At 40.1% G+C, this 23,275-nt stretch overlaps 1 protein-coding gene and 1 pseudogene across 14 annotated transcripts in view; one reads left to right on the top strand and one right to left on the bottom strand.

Annotated features, from left to right (window-relative positions):
- The window catches only part of NCOA3 (nuclear receptor coactivator 3), a 135,616-nt gene that overhangs the window by 93,465 nt on the left and 18,876 nt on the right, over positions 1-23,275 (top strand). For all 14 annotated transcript variants that reach the window (XM_053199847.1, XM_053199857.1, XM_053199856.1 and 11 more), the window contains 10 exons: positions 11,804-11,908; positions 12,788-12,960; positions 13,454-13,554; positions 14,542-14,716; positions 14,987-15,175; positions 15,344-15,445; positions 18,976-19,116; positions 19,377-19,524; positions 20,489-20,880; positions 21,049-21,917. In XM_053199847.1, coding sequence (XP_053055822.1) covers positions 11,823-11,908; positions 12,788-12,960; positions 13,454-13,554; positions 14,542-14,716; positions 14,987-15,175; positions 15,344-15,445; positions 18,976-19,116; positions 19,377-19,524; positions 20,489-20,880; positions 21,049-21,917 — 2,376 coding nt within the window. In that variant the 5' untranslated portion in view covers positions 11,804-11,822. The remainder of the gene's footprint in view (positions 1-11,803; positions 11,909-12,787; positions 12,961-13,453; positions 13,555-14,541; positions 14,717-14,986; positions 15,176-15,343; positions 15,446-18,975; positions 19,117-19,376; positions 19,525-20,488; positions 20,881-21,048; positions 21,918-23,275) is intronic.
- LOC113602571 (40S ribosomal protein S3a-like) lies at positions 18,040-18,903 on the bottom strand (annotated as a pseudogene).

The raw sequence follows: 23,275 nt of genomic DNA, 5'->3' as shown, positions 1-23,275 counted from the left end.
ATGCCCCATTCAGGAAGTCTCATGAGTCAGACTTGCCATGTTGTGTCACTAGCATTCGAGAACATCTGCTCCAATATCTTGGCTTTATTAAAGATGTATTTTTTATTTTTAAGTGATCTCTGTACCCAGTGTGGGGCTCAGACTTAACAACCCTGAGATCAAGAGTTGTATGCTCCACAGACTGAGCCAGCCAGGCACCCCTCCAGTGTCTTTGCTTTTAAAGAAGGAAATCTAGTTAAGATGGGTTTTAGTCTTGATACATCTCTCTCTTTTCCACCATCAGTATTTTTCTTTGAAAAATTAATCCAAGTTCCATATTGTTAATTTTTATTATGCCAGTGTCACAGGTAAACCCTCTGTAGCTATTTTATGTTTTTGATATTGGTGTCCAGGGCTGACTTCAGTACTGTAGGGGGAGGGTCTTGTTACTTTCAGTTTTTCATTCCGCAGGTACTGCAGTTTGGGAGTATCCGGATTGCCCACTGACCTACAGTTAGCATTCCCTGTTGCTTGCTTTCATTGCTTGCTTACTGCCGTTTCCTGCAGCAGCTTTGGTTACTCGGTGGCTAATGTCTGCTCTTAAGTTTTAAAATTTCTCCTATATCTTTTTTTTCTTCTCTGAAGCAGATATAATGGGTTAGGAGAAAACGGGCACATGATCCTTTTTACATCTTTATTGCTTATTAATTGAATTTATATCAGATTTTATTTCTGCTTTCTCCAGATGCCCTTCTAACTCATCACTGCTTATCTTAATCCAGGTGCTTTTTACTAACATTTACCTCAAGGGGGCTAAAAACTTAGTTTCTCTCTTGTCCTCTCTTTCTTTGCAGCTTATATTTCATTATATGCCAAGAGAGAACCTTAGGTATAAATAGTTTTTTTTTTTTTAAACATTTATTTATTTTGAGTGACAGAGACAGAGTATGAGCAGGGGAGGGGCAGAGAGAGAGGGAGACACCAGAATTCGAAGCAGGCTCCAGGCTCCAAGCTGTCAGCACAGAGCCCGACGCGGGGCTCGAACTCACAAACCGCGATACCATGACCCGAACCGAAGTCGGACGCTTAACCAACTCAGCCACCCAGGTGTGCCCCTAAATAGTTTTGATGTAGAGATATTTACGTGTGTCAAGGAAAAATTAAACCACAGATCCAGAAGTAAAACAGGATCATAAAGAACCACCACTTTGTGTTTTACCCAATACCTTTGCAGGTGGATATCCTCTGCAGAATCTTCTAAAAGATGTCTGTGTATTCTTATGCTTTTGAATCTTAGGAACACAGAGATATCTCTGACAGTAGCTCTGTTTTCCTGTTTCTTCCCACTCACACTAGTGGGAGAATGTTGTGAATCTGTAAGTTGAGGATAACCTGAATAGTTCTGGCTAATTTGTTATTTGTCTGAAACCTTTTAATTTGTTGTCATATGGGCTATTTGTAACTATTTGTTTTTCACTGGAGAACAGAATTCCTGTCGCTGAACATACATCTTTGTTTTTGGTATTGAAGGATCGCCTTATTCCCTTTGTCCCTTGCTTGCTTTGTATTGTTTTTCATGCTCACATCAAACATATGAATATGTGAGGTGTGATTCTCCTCAGAGTTAACAGGTGATAGACTCTTTAAAGGAGACGAAAGTTTATCTTTTAGTAAAATTGAGATTCAGCTCTCAAGTTTGATTTCAACAAAGCTCCGTTGTCTTTTCATTGTGTCATAGTAAATCAGCTGAAGGATTCATACCCTTGAGTTTTATTTCAATAGGCAGCTTGGAGCCACTATATTTGTTGGAGTGGGAATACCCAAGTGAAAAATGACATGTCAAAAAGAAGCAAAAATGTTCCACAGAGTTTTTACTATCCCTCTAGCCCCCCTTACATATTCTCTGTATTTTAAGGAAGACTGTAGAGTTGGTCAAAAGTGCCACTGAGGGGATGGCAAAGAAAAGAGCAGGAGTTGGATGAAGAACCAGGGGAATGGTGGGTAGGAGCAGTAAAAAAAGAAAGAGGAAGGAGTTTGTAATAAGAGTCTTGTACAAGGTTTTTTTTCTCTCTCTCTTTTTTTAAGTTTATCTATAAAAAAAAGTTTTAAGTAATCTCTACAGTCAATGTGGGGCTCAGACTCATGACCCTGAGATCAGGAGTCACATGCTCTACAGACTGAACCAGCCAGGCGCCCCTCCTATAAGTTTTTGTAATGGTTTCGAGCTTGCCGTGTAGAAAGTGGAGACAAAAAGGTGAACAGGAATAGAATGCAGTGTGTAAAACAGTGTAGTAAAAGTATGAAAAGTGCATCAGGATAAGGAAGGGAAAAGTTCGTCTAATTGGGAGAAATTGAATGGTTTCCCTAGAGGCGACAGTTGAACTTGATCTTGAAGGATGGATGAGTAGGAGTATTCTAGATAGAAAAGAGATGAAAGGGAAGATTTAAAAAGAAATGAATGACTTAAAAGCAAAACAGGAACTATTTCAGCGATCATCCTTTGTCAGAACCTCTCTCAGCATAGGTCATTTGGGAGCTGCTGCTGGGGGTGGGGGTGGGGGTGTGCTGAAGAAGTATGGCAGCATGTTTTTTAGAGTGAAGCTGAAATCAGGTTTATGCCGCTCAGGTTAGATCTGAGAGATTCAGTGCATTAAATTGTAGGGTCACTGTTACCTTTAAAATAACTAAAGAATTATCCAGGTACTTAGTACGCTGTCAGGAGAGAGTAATTTGATTTAGATGGAATTGGCGTGCTTAACTCCCTCTGCACAGTGTATATTGGTGAACTTCGACTCCTTTGCTTCTGTGGAGGTTGAGAAGTCTCTTGGCAACAAGCTTCCAGTTGCAACTAACACCTGCTTTGGCTAATTGGTATGCCCAGCTCTGGTAGCAGAGCCTCTGGAGAGTTTGTGTTTGAATTCAACTTCATCAGGTTTAAACTGGAACATAAATGTGAAGGGGCTTTGGGCTCAGCCTGTGGATTGAGAATGAAAAGGCAGGACGTACAAAGGGAGAAGAGAGAGTGAAACCTGTGGATAAAATAGCTGTCGACTTACACTTGGATGCTTTTCAGCTTAATTTGTATATTAAAAGTAAGATGTTTTACTCTATGGTTCTCTGCCAGCCCCCTTTCAAGTTAGCTGGCAGGATGAACTAAAGACAGGAGAAGAATGACCAGAACCCGAGAGCGCACCCTTTCTGTCATATGTCCTCACCAAGGTAGTTTACTGTGGACACTGTTTATATGCCTTTTCTTTTTAAAAAAACAACTGTAGGCTGAGGTTTCCTATCAGCTCTGTTCCCATGACACTATGCAGTGCCTTCATTTTAATACTTACCAAACTGTGTTGTTACAATCATTTATGCTTTCCTCTTGTGCTAGCCTGAGAGTTGCCGCAACGTATGCTGTCATTCGTCTCTATTTCCTGGACCTGAAGTGGTTCTGGGCATGTAAGTGTTTGAGCTGAAACGGAATTAGATTGAAAAATGGATTGCATTAGGCAGTTTTTTCTTGATCCCACTAAATAAACATAACAGGTTATCAGCAACAAAACAAAAGGACATTGCCAGTTAAGTTTAATTGAAACTTTCCCTCTCTTTTCTCTCCTTATCTCCTTTCAGCTCTTGTCCTCTTTGCCAGGGTTGAATTAAAATATAAAAGTAGGAGATACTCACTGAAGAGGCATCCAGTTGATGAGGAAGCTTTCATAGTGGTTCCATGTTTATGACATTCCCACCCCCTCCCCCATGGTCTCTTAAACACACACAGGTTCTCTTTCCTTCAGTCCTTTCCTCTGTGGTGCTGGTTCTTTTGGAGCCACACCATAGATGGAAATAAAACCTTTAACTTGATATTTTAGAAAATACAATTTTGTAGGATTAAAGCTTTAACTAGTGGTGACTATGTACTAAATTGTCTCAAGTAAGAGTGTCAATTTGGAGCTTTTAGTTTTGGGTAGTGATTTATATATATATTTATATATATTTATATGTTTAGAATGTCTCATAATTTTTCCCAAGAGCAATTTTTTCCCCCTAATTGGATTGAGCAGTCTCTGCTTTTACATACAGCTTCAAGTGGTTTTCAGTAAATCATTCCAAATCTATAGTTGTTGTTGGAAAATTTTCCTCAAGTTACTGTGATTCTCAGGAGACACCCAGAAACACTCCCTAATTACCAAGTGTATTTAATCATACCTTGTATAAGTCAGCCAAAGAGGCCTGATGAATAAACTGAATTACTGGTGGGATAGTCAAAAGTTTTTGGCCCCAGCATTTAACCTTAGAAAACCCAAGAATAAAAATATTTGACAGGCTATTTTAGGGTATAGTTCATGCTTTTCTGATCTCAAGTTTTCTTCTTTCTGTTTAAGCCGAGACAGTTGATTTCAAGTGGAAGTAGGGTTATGGTTAATATTAGACCATCCCCAGAGGGCCATTTATCTGGTGACTTGTAGACCAGTGGTTAGTTCTGGGGACTTGAGAGGAGTAACAGCATTAGTACCTGTTGAGTTGGAGTGGCTCCTTGCCTCTGCCCCTGATCCAGCATACCCACAGACCCTGAGTATACAACGTCTCAGTGTTCTTACTGATGAGCTAAGAAGTTTTCTGGGTAACCGGTTGGAGATGGTGTGATTCAAAAAAAAAGTTTATTTCAGTGAGGGATAAAATGCCCAAGGAACATATGATACAGATTTGTTGGTCTGAGTCCTAGTTATGCCATCCAGTATGTGTGTGTGATCTTTGGAAAGTTATTTAGTTGTGTACTTATCTATAAAATGGGAATAATAATACATATCTTCGAGAGTCATGGTGAGAGATTATGCAGAATATGCGATATGCTCAGCACTGTACTGCCGCAGAAGTTATCCCCTTCCTTTTCCCTTATTAACTTAGGAAAACTGAAATATTTTCGTTGGTTTCTGTGCCATTTGAGATTTACTGGGTAACATGTCATCCCATTTTGGCGTGGTTTTTCTTAGACCCTCTCCCCCCCCCCCCCCCCCCCCAACTTGTGGCTTACCTAATGGGCGTTAGCACTGTTGATTGGTATCTTTTCCTTTTGGACAGGAATACTTCCTGTATCCTTGTGCATCTGGCTAGTTGTACACAATCAAGATTTTTCTCTCGTCTTAACTGTCAAATAATCAAAAGGAAAGCTAGTTGATGCTGCTCAGTCATACACCCAACATTATTGTGACTTTTGAGTGACAAGTAAAATTCTTTTTTTTTTTTTTTTTTTTTAATTTAAAAAAATATTGTAAAAATGGCTCAAGGATCCAGATGGCTGTGTTCACATTGAAAGACTGAATACGTTTTGGGCCTTTGAATTCTGATTCAATGAAAAGTTCTCCACTGTAGTCCTTTTAGATACTATGGTGTCAGGGGCTTAGAAAAGCTTCTGTGATTGGATTGCATTCTGCCTGGAAGTGTGGTTGAGGTGGACCTCCAGCTTAGTAATCAGTCGGAGGACATCTCTTCATTAGCAACTTCAAAGTATATCTGTGCAAGTCATTATTGGATTTATGAGGGGATTTCAAGAGTTACTTGGGCAGGTATATATTGTGTCTTAATTTTCTACTCAGCTGTGTAGATGATCTTTAATTGTAGGGAGTCAGAATTTAGAAGGGGCTCAGTATTCATAGACTGTTCTTATCAAAGATACTTTGGGGCTCTTGTGCTGTATTATTTCCCCTTTGAATGTTGATTTTACCAACTCCGCATATCCTCTAACCTAGATGGGTAATAATTTAAGATGTAAAAATGTAAGCTATATAGTTACTGATTTATGTTTCTTAACTTTTAGTTTTTTGGGGGGAAAAATTATTCATGGGCCTAGTATGTAATGTCTTCTCTCCTCCCACCTTGGTTCTTGACTACTGACTGAAAATGATCTAAATTTAGGATGTGTACACTAAACATTGACCTCTCGTACCTTAGAAAGAGTAATTTACCAAAATAGATAATATATCCCCCCAGACAGATAGTTTTGAGTCCATCTTTGCCAGCGAGAAGCGGGCAGCAGACTTGGCAAGCAAAACAATGCTATTGACAATTTTTATGTTTGTAACGAAGATTAATACCAAATAAAACTACACATAAAGTATTTGTCACAGTCATTTGTGCTCAGGAATAATTGTATTAGCTGTTGTATATGCTGAAAAGTATTATTTTTTAAGCAGAAATAGTTATAATTTTTCATATTGAGCATTTTCTTGGTCATAATGAAATTTAGGAGATATATTTTTTTGTTATTTTAACATATCATTCACTCTTGGAAATCATGTGGTCTTTTTTTTTTTTTTAACGTATTGTGCAATAAAAATCTCCCCCCCCTTTTTTCAATATATTAAGTTTATTGTGAAATTGGTTTCCAATCCCCCCCCCCCCTTTAAAGTTTTTATTTATTTTGAGAAAGCACGAGCATGCACAAGCGGTGGAGGGATAGAGAGAGAGAGAGAGGGAGGGAGGGAGGGAGGGAGAGAATCCCAAGCAGGTTCTGTGCTGTCAGTGTGGAGCCCACTGTGGGGCTCAAACTCATAAACTGTGAGATCGTGACCTGAGCCAAGATCAAGAGTCCAATGCTTAACTGACAGAGCCACCCAGACACTTCAAAGCCTTTTTTTTTTTTTAAGTTTATTTATTTATTTTGAGAGACAGAACAAGTGCACAGCCCATGCATGCATGGGGTGGGGTGGGGGGAGAGAATCCCAAGCAGGCTCCACACTGTCAGCCTAGAGCCCAGCTCGGGGCTCAGACTCACAAACTGGGAGATCATGACCTGGGCCCAAATCAAGAGTCAGTCGCTTAACTGACTGAGCTACCCAGACGCCCCTAGGTATCATGCAGTAGAAATTGGCAAATCTTTTCTTTAAAAAAAAAAAAGAGAAATATTTTATATCTTAAATAACGAAACCTTCATGGTTTTTACATTAGAATTTAGCGTTAGTACATTGCTGGACAATTGCCTTTGTTATTTAGAGGTCAGTGGATTCTGTGAAAGAGTAAATTTGGTGACACATAGACTAGACAGTCATGCACATTATAGCTTGTTGTTATGCCACATGAAGAGAAAGAGCCACGTCTGTATACATGGACACATGTAGATATGTTTCTCCCAGTGCACATAAAAATTGGCTTAATGTGAATGACTTGGGTGCATTTCCTGTTTAGACTGAATATAATTATTATTGATTTCTTCCATACTAAGAGATTGTCATGGTTTTGATTCTCTATTGATACAATCTATGCCTTTAAAACTCATTTTGGTGACATCCTATATCAAGTGTAGAAGTGAAAATTTTAAAAAGTTTTAACTTTGGGGCACCTGGTTGATTCATTCGGTTAAGCAGCTGACTCTTGATTTGGCTCAGGTCATGGTCTCAAGGTTTGTGGGCTCCACGCTGATAGCATGGAGCTTGCTTGGGATACTCTGTCTCTCCCTCTTTCTGCCCCTCCCCTGCTCTCCCTTTCCACCACATCCACCGCCCCCTTCCCCCCCCCCCCGCATGCACACTCTATCTCTCAAAATAAATAAATAAACTTTAAAAAAGTTTTAACTTTTATATAGATTAGAATGAAGGGAATTCTAAAGTATGACTTGTTAAGTTGAGTGTTCTGTTCATGCAATATTAACTCACCACCTATTACATGCTAGGCACCTTACACTCTACTGGAGATTCCGCTTAACAGCAAAGAAGGGTGAAATAATACTGAAAATATAGAATAAATTATGTCTTTCAAATGAAAAAATACTATTTATTCACTAAATAGTTTGCCATTGAATTTTGGGTATTCAGTTTATGTTTAACATCAAAGTAAGGAAATAATATCCAGAATGTGGAATAGATTTTATGTATATTATATAATGCATATGTATATATAACATACATATATTTATACAAGTATTTTAATTTTTTAAATTTTATTTGAGAGCAAGCAAGTGAGCTGAGGAGAGAGGGGGCTGAGGGACAGAGAGAGAGAGAGAGAGAGAAAGAAATCTTAAGCAGGCTCCACATTTATCATAGATCCTAACCCAGGGCTTGATCGCAGCTCTAGGATCATGACCTGAGCCAAAATCAAGAGTCATATGCTCAACTGACTGAGCCACCCTGGTGCTCTGGAAATAGATTTTATATATACATATTTTTTCCTATTTTATTTATCTTAAATTTATTTTTAATTTACATCCAAGTTAGCATATAGTGCAACAATGATTTCAGGAGTAGATTCTTTAATGCCCATTTAGCCCAATCCCCCTCCCACAATCCCTGTTTGTTCTCTGTATTTGAGTCTTTTATGTTTTGTCCCCCTCCATTTTTATATTATTTTTGCTTCCCTTCCCTTATGATCATCTGTTTTGTATCTTAAATTCCTCATACGAGTGAAGTCATACAATATTTGTCTTTCTCTGATTAATTTTGCTTAGCATAATACCCTCTAGTTCCTTCCATGTAGTTGCAAATGGCAAGATTTCATTCTTTTTGATTGCCGAGTAATACTCCATCGTATATACAGACCACATCTTTATCTTTTCATCCATCGATGGGACATTTGGGCTCTTTCCTTACTTTGGCTATTGTTAGAGTATATTTTTAACATAATGTTATTACTTACGCGCCTGGGTTGCTCAGTTGGATGAGCATCTGACTTTGGCTCAGGTCATGATCTCATGGTTCATGGGTTCGAGCCCCGCGTTGGTCTCTGTGCTGTCAGCTTAGAGCCTGGAACCTGCTTCTGATTCTGTGTCTGCCTCTCCCCCACTTGTGTGCGCTCGTGCTCTCTCTCTCTCAAAAGTAAACAAACATTAAAAAAATAAAAATATTATTCATTGAATAGTTGGCCACTCAATTTAAAAATAACTTTGTGAGTGAAACAAATACAAAATTTGTGTATTGAGACATAGCTAAAACTATTTTTCTGTACTTAAGGACTGTTTTAGGAAAATTGGAAATAAAAACTGAACATGCTTTAAAAATATTTTTATTTGGGAATAATTTTAAACTAAAATCAAAGTTGCAGGAAAAAGAATAGAATTTAGAGAATTTAAAAGTTTCTCTTCTACCAGGTTTTATCCAGTGCCAGTATTTTGCTACCCTCCTTTCTCCCTCTCCTTTGCTTCTCCTGTTCCTTTTCTCACTCACCTAAAATGGCCTCTACCATTGGAGGGCCATTTACATACATAATGACCCATTTGCTGTAAATGTTAAGAATAAGGATAGCTTCTAGGGCATCTGGGTGGCTCAATCAGTTAAGCGGTCGACTTTGACTCAGGTCACGATCTCACCGCTGGTGGGTTCAAGCCCCGCATGGAGCTCTCTGCTGACAGCTCAGAGCCTGGAGCCTGCTTCACATTCTGTGCCTTTCCCTCTCTAACGCCCACCACCATCCCCCGCATTCTGTGTGTGTGTGTCTGTCTGTCTGTCTCTCTCAGAATTAAATAAACGTTATAAAAAAAAAAAAGAATAAGGATAGCTTCTTAAATATGTACAGAACTCAACTTCAGTAAATTTAACATTGATAAAATAATCCTGTCCTCCATATTTTAGATTTGTCAGTCGATCCCATAATGTGCTTTATAGCATCTCCCCTCTATAGGACAGAATCCAGTATGGGATCATACATCATATTTGTCATTTCTCTTTAGTTTTCTTTAATCTGGAATATTTATAGACTCTTATTACATTGTCATTTTTGAAGAATACATTTTTTCTGGCATTGTGAGATCTGGGTATGCTTTAAAACCATAATATTAAGCCACTATTAATCAAAGATATTTTAAGTTCTGGGGCACCTGGGTGGCTCAGTTGATTAAGCGTCCGACTTCGGGTCAGGTCATGATCTTGCAGTTCGTGAATTTGAGCCCCACGTCAGGCTCGGTGCTGACAGCTCAGAGCCTGGAGGCTGCTTCGGATTCTGTGTCTCCCCCTCTCTCTGTCCCTCCCCTGCTCACGCTCTGTTTCTCTGTCTTGCCCCAAAATAAGTAAACATTAAAAAATTGTTAAAAAAAAAAAAGGCATTTTAAGCACTTTACTCTCCTTTGCTTTAGCTTAATGTTGTGAGGAGAAAAAGACTCTTGGAAACCTCTCTCTGCCTTTCAGCTTTGATTTTGCATTTTACTACCAAACTTGTAGGTAGAATGAATTTTATTGGTATTTAATTCATACCTACAGTATCTGTACAGGTGATGTCATAATCTAGAACTCTTGGTTAGTGATTATGTGGTTTTGATTTTTTAAAAGCTATGCTTTTTAAGTTTCATTAGCATCCTGTATGAAATTTTGCATTTTTGTCTCCTCTCTCTCTGTAGTATTGTGCCACCTAGTGGAAATTTATGTCCTTCAGTATATGTCTAAAAATCTAGATGGAATGCAAGATGCGTTTTAACATTCTGAGAAAAAGTTTGGAAAATTCGAACTTCTTGATTGACTTGGAATTCTTTAGAACAAGGATTGTCTTCCTAAATAAGAATTTAGGACAAATAAAATTCTTTGTACGTGAAGGTTTAGTAGAGGTCTTAAAATTATGAGCTGCTGACTGTTAAAACACTGTTACTGTTTCAACAAGAAACACCCTACGTGGGGTGGGGTGCCTGGGTGGCTCAGTCGGGTAAGCGTCTGACTTCGGCTCAGGTCATGATCTTGCGGTTCATGGGTTCGAGCCCCACATCGGGCTCTGTGCTGACAGCTCAGAGACTGAAACCTGCTTCAGATTCTGTGCCCCCCCCCCCCCCCGCCACTTGCGCATGTGCGTTCTCTCTCTCTCTCAAAAATAAACATTAAAAAAAAAAGAAAATAAAGAAACACCCTTCGTTATTTTCATCATTGAAACCTTAACCAAAACATTATATTTCCATCAGTCGTTACTAAAGTGATTGTTGCTATTTAGATACCATGAAAATCCCCCCCACCGCTTTTCATTGTGCATCTACTCTCCAGGCCTCATGTAGTGGGGCTTACAGATTATTTACATGCTCTAAGATTAGTTTTGAAGTCATAGAAGAAAAACACAGTGGGTAATAAACATTAATGAAATAGTTTAAAGGAAAGCAATGTGCTACTTTGAAAATAGCCTGAAAAAAAAAGGTAGACATGTATCATTTGAAGACTCCTTACCAAGTGACAGGATAATCTCTAATTTGTCCTTAGTTGGGTATAAATAAAACTCAGGATTTTTTTCTTATTTTCCATTTTTTTTTATTTGAGAGAGAATGAATGAATGAATAAATGAATGAATGAATCTTGAGCAGGCTCCACGCTCAGAGCAGAGCACAAAATGGATGGGGCTCCATCCCACGACCCTGGGATCATGACCTGAGCCAAAATCAGGAGTCTGATTCTCAACCGAGTAAGCCACCCAGGCACCCCTAGGATTTTTTTTTTTTTTGAGATTTTATTTTTAAGTAATCTTCACACCTAAGGTGGAGCTTGAACTTGGGACCCCAAGATCAAGAGTTGCATGCTCTACTGACTGAGCCAGCCAGGCACCCCAGGATTTTATCACTTGGAAAAAGTTGATGGTCTCTTTTTCTTGTTATTAAATATGAAGAAGATGCCTTCCTCATCCTTTGAAGTATTCAGAGTATTCAACATACACATTTTTAGTGGGACTTGAGAAACATTTTAGTCTTGGGGTTTGACATTCTGCAGAATTAAACTAGAATATGAACTTTTGACGTTGTCTTCAGGGTACTCATTTATAATTAAGAATATTAAGACTTACCTAACCATTTAGGGAAAGTAGTTCTGAATTATAAGATTCAACCATTCAAGCATACAACATGGGTATTTTACAATGTTTTCATCTTACCATCATTCTTTCTTAGTTGCTGATGTATAGTCACAATGAGCGGATTAGGAGAAAACTCCTTGGATCCACTGGCCCCTGATTCACGAAAACGCAAATTGCCATGTGATACTCCAGGACAGGGGTAGGTTGTTTATTTCCTGATCCTTCACCAAGGTCTCCTCCCGCTACCATTATTTTTTTGACTTAAAACGAACATTTTAGCTTTCTGTTGTTTAAATTCTCAGGTAGATTTTTGTCTTCGCTTAAATAATATGATTTTGCTTTGAATTAAGTAGAATGGCACAGTGATCAGATAGACATCCTTATGATATAATAGAAATCTTATTGGTGATTCAGATAAAAGTGAGTTAGTCCAATAACTGACACTTTTGAGGTAGTGTGAAGCATTTCTTAGTGAAAGAGGTAGGTAGGAGTCAGGAATAGAGCATCAAGATGGTTGCAAATCAGATGACTCTTTAAATTCCTGTAAGAAGATGCTGTAAGTTGGTATTTTGGCCTTTGCGAGGTTTCATCGTCCTTTTCCTGAATAAAGTTTGCAGTTTAAAAAATAGAAATCTAATATTTCATGCAATGTTACGCTAGCCTTTTTAGTATTTGCCAAGGTCACTATGACTTGAGTTTTAATGTGATTCCTACAAAGTAAAAAATGGCTTATAAGCCTTATGTAAAACCTTGTCATTAATAAGTAGCTAACACTCTTTTTGTTATTATTTGTTGTTTTACTGTCTCTTTGATGTAAAGACTGTGTATCCTTATTTTCTGCATGGTCAGAGGCTAAGTGTCCCCAAGGCCACCAGGCTAACCAAAAGGTGGACTTGAATTTAGGTTTGCCTGAATTTCTGCTGTATTGTACTTCTTCTCCAAGATGAGTTTTTGATGGTTTCTATTGGCTAAATTTTATTTGCTTATGTATGAAGGTGCTGGTGATTCTGCTCCCGGCGTTTTTTTGTGATAGGTACATTCATGGCCTTCTCTCCCCTCCCCCAATCTTCTCTCTCAGTCTTACCTGCAGTGGTGAAAAGTGGAGACGGGAGCAGGAGAGTAAATATATTGAAGAACTGGCTGAACTTATATCTGCTAATCTTAGTGATATTGACAATTTCAATGTCAAGCCAGATAAATGTGCAATTTTAAAGGAAACAGTAAGACAGATCCGTCAAATAAAAGAGCAAGGTAATACAAAGTAAGAAAAACACTCAAATCTTTTCAGAAGGAACTTGTTAACTATGTTTACATTTGCCTTTTTGCTACCTTGTTGCTCACGTGTGAACTGGTGGGACCTGTCCTGTGTGGGATTGGACAAATGAGTTGGCCAACTTAGTACTCCTTGAGAAATAGTTAATAGAGCATTAGAAAGAGGCCAGTGTTCTCACCCTGTCCCATGTTAGTTGCCTTTCAGGAAGCCATGGGATAGTACATGTAGTAGTGAAAGAAAATTAAGGGTATCTTCTGCCCTCCTGGGTAACTCAAGTTTTAAGATTTAAAAATTGCAGAATTGGTTTCTTATCAGGAAATGTTGTATATGTGCATATGTATGCGTGTGCGTGCGTGCGTGCGTGTGTGTGTGTGTGTGTGTGTGTGTTCGTGTTCTGGGGACTGTTTGGAGGTGAATTTGATCTGTAACTGATATTTGTGATGTTTGTAGTATTGTCTTCTGTCTTTTCAGGAAAAGCCATTTCCAATGATGATGATGTTCAGAAAGCTGATGTATCTTCTACGGGGCAGGGAGTAATTGATAAAGATTCCTTAGGGCCACTTTTACTTCAGGCAAGTATATTATACTTGTGAGGAATTTTTAAGACTTAAGAATATGCTTTTTGTGATGTGCTTAAACATTGTTTTGTAAGTAGTTGTCCTCAATAGGTATGATTCGCCTATAGCATGTTTCTCTCGCTGTAAAGCAGGAGACGGGAACAGAGAGGAGGCTTTTCATAAAGTGCAACTGTTAACTTGTTTTTGTTTCAACCAGTTCACTTCAGGTACTTCTCAGTTGCTCGGTTCAGTTCTTCTTTGTAAGTTCTCACTAGGGAGTGGGGTGGCTCCTGTAGCTTGATTTCGTATCAAATGGAAAACCAGGAAGTGCTAAGGATATTTCATTTTTAAAAACTCTTTTCAAGATGTAATTCTTCAAACATTAGATTAGACATTCATTCAGATTTTATGTTGGCTGTATCTATCTTTTTTCCCTCAAATTCTTTTTATTTTTAATTCTTTAAATACAATCCTATAGTAATTGTGCTGTGTGAATAGAAATGGCTAAGTGGCGGCTAATAGTTGTTTGCAGTGGTTGTTAAATCACTAGTAGTTGTAAAAAATTCTGTTTAGTGCTAAGGCTGGTGCCTTTAATTGGCCAAGACTGCCATGAAAAAATATCACAGATTAGGTGGCTTAAACAACAGGACTTTATTTTTAAAGTTCTGGAGGCTAGAAGTCCAAGGTCAAGGTATTGGCATGCTTGGTTTCTCCTGAACCCTCTTTGCTTAGCTTGTGGATGGTTGCCTTTTCCTTGTGTATTCACATGACCTTTTCTCTGTGTCTGTGCACCCCTCGTATCTGTCTTCTTCCATAGGAACATCAGTCCTATTGGATTGGAGCCCTAGTCTTATGACTTCATTTAACCTTAACCCCATAACCAGGGCCCTGTGTCCGAATATCCGCATATAGCCACATTGAGAGTTAGGGCTTCAACGTGTGAATTTGGGTGGGGGATACAGTTCAGTCCATAATAGCCCATATTAACCTATCCCACTTTAGGCATTGGATGGTTTCCTGTTTGTGGTGAATCGTGATGGAAACATTGTATTTGTGTCAGAAAATGTCACACAATACCTGCAATATAAGCAAGAAGACCTGGTTAACACAAGTGTCTACAGTATCTTGCATGAAGAAGACAGAAAGGATTTCCTTAAAAACTTACCGAAATCTACAGGTAGTCTTTTAATGTGTATTTCCTTTCTTAATTTTGTAAACACTAAAAAATAAGGTTTATTTTTGAAGGAAGGGGGCAAGTTGGGGAGGGGCAGAGAGAGAAGGAGACAGAGGATCCGAAGCAGAGCACAGAGCTCCATGTGGGGCTCGAACTCATGAACTGTGAGATCATGACCTTGAGCCGAAGTTGGATGCTTAACTGACTGAGTCACCTAGGCACCCCTGAATTGCCAGCTTTTTAAAAAAACTTTTTTCAATTTGTTTTCCAAAGTCAATGGAGTTGCCTGGACAAATGAGACCCAGAGACAAAAAAGCCATACTTTTAATTGCCGTATGCTGATGAAAACACCACATGATATTCTGGAAGACATCAACGCTAATCCTGAAATGCGCCAGAGATACGAAACAATGCAGTGCTTTGCCCTGTCTCAGCCTCGAGCTATGATGGAGGAAGGGGAAGGTAAGATTGACCACATGTTTGAAATGTTTTTCAGACAGCAGCCAAATTTGTAGTTCTATGATTTCCATTGTTGTATTCATTGACTGAATTCCATGTCCTTACTTGTCTATTTGAGAGATCTGTCCAAAAGTTAAATGTAATCCTTACTTGGTTGAATTTGTATTGTAGATTTGCAATCCTGTATGATCTGTGTAGCACGTCGCATTACTACAGGCGAAAGAGCGTTTCCCTCAAACCCCGAGAGCTTTATTACTAGACATGATCTTTCAGGTAAAGACTTTGTGTATGTGTGTATATACATTTTGTTCATTTGAGAGTTATTGAGAGTTAACTATTTTTGCAGCCTGCACGCTCATGTAAAAGTACCTATACCCACTGTAGTGAATGCTTTGCATAGATTATTTCTTACGTTTCTTTTTTTTTTTTTTGAAATTTATTTATTTTGAGAGAGAGAAAGAGAGCATGCGGGCGCGGGCGAAGGTCAGAGAGAGGGAGAGACAGAATCCCAAGCAGCCTCTCCACAGTCAGTGCAGAGCCCAAGTGGGGCACAAACTCAAACCGTGAGCCGAGACCAGGAGTCAGATGCTCAACCGAATGAGCCGCCCAGCACCCCCATTTCTTATGTTTCTTATGCAACTCTTAAGATTCAGTAAAACCCTTGGCATTTGAGTTGGGTATATTTGACAGTTAAACTCCCTCAAATAAACAAATAAAAAATAAATGTAGAGACACCTAGCTTTCTCTCCCAATAGCATTTGAAATCAGTATATTTCTTTTCTCTAACTTCAAACCCATTTTTCATAAACAAGTTTTCAAAAATACGATAATTTAAGAATTACTGGGAGTAATTTTTGATATCAACATGAGCTTCAGACTTGGTCTGCACTTTTTTGACTATGGGAATAAAGACTTAAAGCCAGTGTAAGTGATCAAGCACATAATGAAATTAAATGTAGTTGCATTATTATCTGTATTCACCTTCAGGATTGCTCATGCGATCATCTAACCCTAAATGGTGATGTCAAGGCTTGTCTTGTAGGTGCCATCCCAGAGATGAGGAAGCAGGTCGGGCGGCAGAGATTGAGTTCCTTGCCCAACATTAGATCCTGGGTGGTAAAGAATTTGCAGTTGGGTCTGCCTGATGTCAAAGCCTGTACTGTTTGCTTTGTATGCACCTTGTGGACCTGCAATAAGTAATTTGATAAAATGGAATAGGTTTAAATATACATGGGGTGCCTGGGTGGTGGCCCAGTCAGTTCAGCATCCAACTTTGGCTCAAGTCACGATCTCATGGTTCGTGAGTTCGAGCCCCACATCAGGTTCTGTCAGTGGAGCCTGCTTGGGATTCTCCCTCCCTCCCTCCGTCTCTCTCTCTCTCTCTCTCTCTCTCTCTCTCTCTCTCTCTCTCTCCCTCCCTCCCTCCCTCCCTCCCTCCCTCCCTCTCTCCCCACCCCCCTCTCTACCTCTGCCCTGTGCATACACTCTCTCTATCCCTCTCAAAAATAAACTTGAAAAAAATTTAAATATACGTAACATACCTATAGCTATTACATGTGCATATATATGTATATGTTATGTACACATACATACATAACAGTATTCTACTCTTAAAAAAAAAAAAGCTATTTTTGTAGTTTTCAGTCATTTTATGCCAGGCTCAGTTACCTGTCTTGAAGCTGCTTGAGATTAATTTCCATAGATGAAAAAAGTAGCAAAAAAAGTTTTTTGTATACTTAATTGACAGTCTGTTTACACTGATAAATATTATCTTACATAGGAAAAATTTCTTCTTTATTAACTTACTTTGAGATAATCAAACCTGGTGACAGAAATTTTTATGTGAATTTTTACCTTCTAGAGTGGTTCTTACTCTGTACCTATTATGTTTTGGCAGGCTAAATTTTCTCCCTGAATAACAATATTTCACATTTTATAGCTGAAAATACTAAATAGAACATCTTTACTCAAGCAATTTAGTGAATAGAACCTTTAAAATTATCTCATTAATGTCTCCTCTTATTATACAAGGTAGAAGTTACCAGGCAGGCAAAGTGAAATCCTTTTGTCTGGTTCACATTTGAGAGCCATCTCACCATAGCCGGCATTTTCTAGTTGCTGTCTCTCCTTTCATAGGAGGTTTCTTGCCCTCCACAGAATACTTATTTTGGACTCTGGAGAGATTTTATTCTCTGTCCCAGATGTGAACTTTTTCTGAGCATCTATTTTGTGTTTGTCATCTGGGTGTCAGAGCTGAGCTCAGAGGAGGGGTTGAGGACAGGCCTTCTTTATTCTGGGCACAGCACGCAAACGTTTACCCTTCCCTGCACTGCATTTGTCACTTCTCCCTAGGTGGGACTCCCCCCCCCCCCCGTTATTAAGATTTTTTTAATATGTCATGAAGGGTTTGGATTTTACACAGATTCTTAACTGGGGACTCTGTCCATGAGCTCATCCACCATTAGTACCTTTCTCATCCCCAGCAGCTTTTTCAGAACCATCTTACGCCGTGTGTTTTCCCAATCCAAACCTGATTTTCTTCAGCATTTTTACTTTTCCGACGAACACATCATGGACAGGGTAAATAGATTGGAAAGCCTTTTCTGTATCTTTCCCAGTCTGTCAGAGATCAAGTCATTAACCACTCCTTTTAAGTCATTTGTCTGCCCCTCTTGGGTCAGGATTTCCATCACCTTCCCAATTTGGTGGGCCTGTTAGTGCCAAGCATAAGAGGTTGTCTGGGTCTGCGTATTGCCTTTTCAGTAAGGCATATGTGGAACAGGCAGAAACAACCATTGGTTTCTTGATATCAACATGAGCTTTCAGTCATAGTCTGGCACTTTTTGCTGTGGAGCATATTTTGTCTTGGGCATCCATGTCCCGAATGTTGATCTCACGGTTTTTGCCCAGGGCATCCTCAGTAATTATTTTGAACTTTTAAAATGTGACTTCAACATTCTGGGGACCAGTAAGGCTCACTTCAGAAGCACAGTTCTTGAGGCCATCAGAGACCATTGTGGTCCGTCGACAGAGTTCTTGTGACTGATGTTTGCTGAACATTCCTTTCATTGAACGTAGCGGGTGCTTTCTCCTCATATTGCTCTTTCTTCGACAGTGGATCGACTATTTTCTTCTTGGCTCCTTTTGCCACATTTTGTTAGGTGTTTGTTCTTGCCAATGTGTATTCTTGTCCTAATACTGCTCAGAAGGTGTTGAAAGGCCTAGCCATTTTTTTAAAGGGCCATCTTCATAAAACCTTTAATTTTGTAGTGTTTTTGAGTTGTATAAATTTTGTCTCTCTAGTGTATTTGATGTTAAACAAAAGTTGTCAGAAACTTCCAGACTGGTAGAAATGAGTATTTGGTTAACCTTCCTGGTTTAGATTTTAAGTGTCCAAAGATGCAGTCACCTCTCAGATGAAAAGAATTGTCCCTGCTAGCTGTGTAGGTAGGTATTTTCATAGCTGCAGGGACAGGCTATCTTCAGAAGAACAATTTTACTGGTAGGTGGTGTTTTTTTCCTTTAAGTGAAAATGAACCTGAGGTTATCTGGCCGTGTTCTATTCTGTACATTCAGAAAGTGAAAGGAGTTCTGTGATACTCTGTACAGGAGGACATTTAATGTAAGAATGTCCTGTAGGACTGTGTCCTTAAAAATAAAAGCCCTGGATCTAGCAGAGTAAGCAGAACAAAGATTTGGTGTCTGTATCTGAATCTTCAGAGCTAAGCCATGCGGTCAGCGGTCAGCGTGCAACCAGTAAATACTTGTGGGTTGCATTTAACTCTTTGTTTTCTGTTTGATAGGAAAAGTTGTCAATATAGATACAAATTCACTGAGATCTTCCATGAGGCCTGGCTTTGAAGATATTATCCGAAGGTGTATCCAGAGATTTTTTAGTCTTAATGATGGTCAGTCGTGGTCCCAGAAACGTCACTATCAAGAAGGTAAAGAATTCTGAGGTTGATTCTTGGTCTTGTTTGTTTTTGTGTTTGTATATAGCATAAAGTATGTACACGGCTGTAGTTGCTGTTCTGTGCATGTGGGGCAGGAATTCTTGTAGCCTGCTCGTAATTTTGGCGCAGGTCCAGTGTTTTCCCTGGATTTTGAAAATGTGGCACTTAAAGTAGATTTCCTTTCTCTTCTCTCTTACATGTGTCTGTTTTGCCAACTGTAGTCGCTAGTAATGGTGTATTTTCCCCAACAGCTTATATCCATGGCCATGCAGAAACCCCGGTGTATAGATTCTCATTGGCCGACGGAACCATAGTGACTGCACAGACCAAAAGCAAACTCTTCCGAAACCCTGTCACAAATGATCGGCATGGCTTTGTCTCGACCCACTTTCTTCAGAGGTAATGATAGATTCCTGCATCTCCTCACATTAAATGCAGCGGTGTTCTCAGGGTGCCTTATTATTAATGTGAAAAGCAAGATTTAATAGAAAAAGCAGAGCCTTTGGATTTGCTGAAGTGAGTTTAGATTCCTGGCTTATGATATATTTTTTAAGGTTATATTTTTATGTGAAAGTGAGGATTTGCTCATTAGTTACTTCCTGGGAAAGCTGGGGAATGGGAAGGCCTAATGGATAAAAGAACTATCTAATGTGACTACCGCTGTTCCCTTTCATTTCTGATGATGTGTTACATTGCTTCCAGGGATTGCATTTAAAATTTGAAAGTAGACTCTAAGCAAAACTGAGAGTTACTCTTGTTGTTGCTAGTGGTAAATGAGCAACACGTGGAAAAGCAGGATATTTACCCGTTAACGATCTTGCATAATTTGCAGGTACCTCCAGGTTAGCCCCTAGATGTGTGGCGACTCTAGTAAAGTCCCGCCGAGATTCCAGTTAGTGTAACTGTTGGTCCTCAGTGCTGTGGTGGTGGTCACTCCTAGATTTTGTGGCATATTAAAAAGTATTTCACTGGGCTCATAACTGATCCGTATTTAGGTTGGAATTGGTACTAAGTGTTGGAGTGGTGCCTAGGAAGTGAAGTTCGTGGCACTTCATCATTTAAAAAAAAATCTTGAGTGTTTTAATGCATGCTTGTAATGTTTAAAAAAAATTTTTTTTAATGTTTATTTCTGAGACAGAGAGAGACCGACCACGAGTGGGGGAGGGGCAGAGAGAGAGGGAGACACAGAATCTGAAGCAGGCTCCAGGCTCTCAGCTGTCCGCACAGAGCCCGACGCGGGGCTCGAACTCGCGGACCCCGAGATCATGACCTGAGCTGCAGTTGGACATTTAACCAACTGAGCCACCCAGGCACCCCGCATGCTTGTAATATTTTAGTGAAGGTTTGTCTTCTTTCTTTGCAGGGAACAGAATGGGTATAGACCAAACGCGAATCCTGTCGGACAGGGCATTAGACCTCCAGCAGCTGGATGCAACAGTTCGGTAGGCGGCATGAGCATGTCGCCAAACCAAGGCTTACAGATGCTAAGCGGCAGGCCCTATGGCTTGGCCGACCCCAGCTCTACAGGGCAGATGAGTGGGCCTAGGTACGGGGCTTCCAGCACCATAGCTTCAATGAACGCTGGGCCAGGCATGCAGTCCCCATCTTCCTATCAGAATAGCACCTATGGTCTCAACATGAGTAGCCCCCCACACGGGAGCCCTGGCCTTGGCTCCAACCAGCAGAACATCATGATTTCTCCTCGTAATCGTGGGAGTCCAAAGATGGCCTCACACCAGTTTTCTCCTGTTGCAGGTATTTGTGTTGGCATTTCCGTTTCTTTATTTTTTACTCTTCAGTAATCCTTCTCTTTATTCTGCTGCAATTCTTGTAAAGTCAGTTCATTTTATAATAGAGTTAAGTGGCATTTTGTTACAGCATCGGATAGTCTTAATTCTTGCCTTAATTTTTCTCCACATCCAGGTGTGCACTCGCCCATGGGATCTTCTGGAAATACTGGGAGCCACAGCTTTTCTAGTAGCTCTCTGAGTGCTCTTCAAGCTATCAGTGAGGGTGTGGGGACTTCTCTCTTATCCACTCTGTCTTCACCAGGCCCCAAACTGGATAACTCTCCCAATATGAATATAAGCCAGCCTAGTAAAGTGAACAGTCAGGATTCCAAGAGTCCCCTGGGCTTGTATTGTGATCAGAATCCAGTGGAGAGTTCAATGTGTCAGTCAAATAGCAGGGATCACCTCAGTGACAAAGAAAGTAAGGAGAGCAGTATTGAAGGGGCAGAGAATCAGAGGGGTCCTCTGGAAAGCAAAGGTCATAAGAAATTACTGCAGTTACTTACCTGTTCTTCTGATGATCGGGGTCATTCCTCTTTGACCAACTCCCCCCTGGATTCAAGTTGTAAAGACTCTTCCATTAGTGTCACCAGCCCCTCTGGGGTCTCTTCTTCGACCTCTGGAGGAGTGTCCTCCACATCCAATATGCACGGGTCACTGCTGCAGGAGAAACACCGGATCCTGCACAAGTTGCTGCAGAATGGGAATTCACCCGCAGAAGTAGCCAAGATTACCGCAGAAGCCACGGGGAAAGACACCGGTAGTGCAGCGTCTGGTGTGGAAGGAAGTGTCAAGCAGGAGCAACTGAGTCCTAAGAAGAAGGAGAATAATGCACTTCTTAGATACCTGCTGGACAGGGATGATCCCAGTGATCCACTCTCTAAAGAACTGCAGCCCAAAGTGGAAGGGGTGGACAATAAAGGGAGTCAGTGCAGCAGCTCCGCCGTTCCTAGCTCGAGTCAAGAGAAAGACTCTAAAATTAAGACAGAAGCAAATGAAGAGGTAATTTGTTCTATTTTCCAGCTCAGTCATTGTGGTTAATCCTTGCATTTCTGTGTTAGAAAGACAGTATGTCACATGCAAAACCTTATCTTCTATTTTAGGTTTATGTGATGGAAGTTACTCTTGAGCTGTCGGTTCTTTGTCATTCTTTTGGGCCTCGTGAGGTGTAATGTGACGCAATTTGGAAATAACCAGATGTGGGTGTTTTAAAATGTGACTATAACTTGAACCAGTTAGTAGAGAATTTGAAAATTTTCATGGAGGTTTTGTTGTTGGAATGAGAAGGTTGGGTCATGTAATGGTATAGTAGAAAGAAATGGGGGGAGAAACTTAATGCGTTAAGTCACAGAATTTTGATTTTTACCTAAAATCATGTTTCCCTCTCTACAGGATCTCATTCCATATAAGCGTTTGTCAAACTCTGACTCCTCTGGGAGGTGTTAATATGCACCTGAGAAAATTAAAGTCTTGGGGAAGTCTTGCTGTTAGGATGTCTATTTAATTTTTGTTTAACCTAGTGCTCCAAATTTATGACCAGAGCTCTTTTTATTTTTATCTTATTAAAAATTTTTTTTTAATGTTTATTTATATTTGAGAGATAGAGACAGAGTGTGAACAGGGGAGGGATAGAGAGAGAAGGAGACAATGTGAAGCAGGCTTCAGGCTGTGAACTGTCAGCATAGAGCCCGACGCAGGGCTTGAACCCATAAACCTCGAGATCATGACCTGAGCCGAAGTCAGATGCTTAACTGACTGAGCCACCCAGGCACCCCCCCCCCACCCCCCGAGTCCTTTTTTTTTTTTTTTTTTCCCCAACGTTTATTTATTTTTGGGACAGAGAGAGACAGAGCATGAACGGGGGAGGGGCAGAGAGAGAGGGAAACACAGAATCGGAAACAGGCTCCAGGCTCTGAGCCATCAGCCCAGAGCCTGACGCGGGGCTCGAACTCATGGACTGTGAGATCGTGACCTGGCTGAAGTCGGACGCTCAACCGACTGCGCCACCCAGGCGCCCCCCTCCCACCCCCGCCGAGCCCTTTTTAAAGCATGCCTGTGAATCTTTTGTTGAATGTCAGCTTGTTGCCTTTGTTACTAATCATACTGGTTTTGGAAGGTATGTATAGAGGCAGGCCTCTCTGTCAGCTGATGATCCTGAGTAACACTCGCTCGAAAATACCTACGGTTTGAGAATTAAAGTTCTAGTGCAGATTTAAAAATGCCCCTGTTGAAAGCACTTCCAAACCCAGAGATTTATTTCAGTAGTTAAAACTATTCTTCATTTCAAGGAAGAAGATTTAGGGTGGGGGTCTTAGTAAGCTAGCCTTTAAGTTGGGCGTTATCATTTCCGGTAACTTGTA

Source organism: Acinonyx jubatus, chromosome A3, assembly GCF_027475565.1.
Source record: "Acinonyx jubatus isolate Ajub_Pintada_27869175 chromosome A3, VMU_Ajub_asm_v1.0, whole genome shotgun sequence".
NCBI classification, from domain to species: Eukaryota; Metazoa; Chordata; class Mammalia; order Carnivora; family Felidae; genus Acinonyx; species Acinonyx jubatus.
The sequence above is the reverse complement of the archived record's forward strand: the minus strand, read 5'-3'. Positions and strand labels throughout refer to the sequence as shown.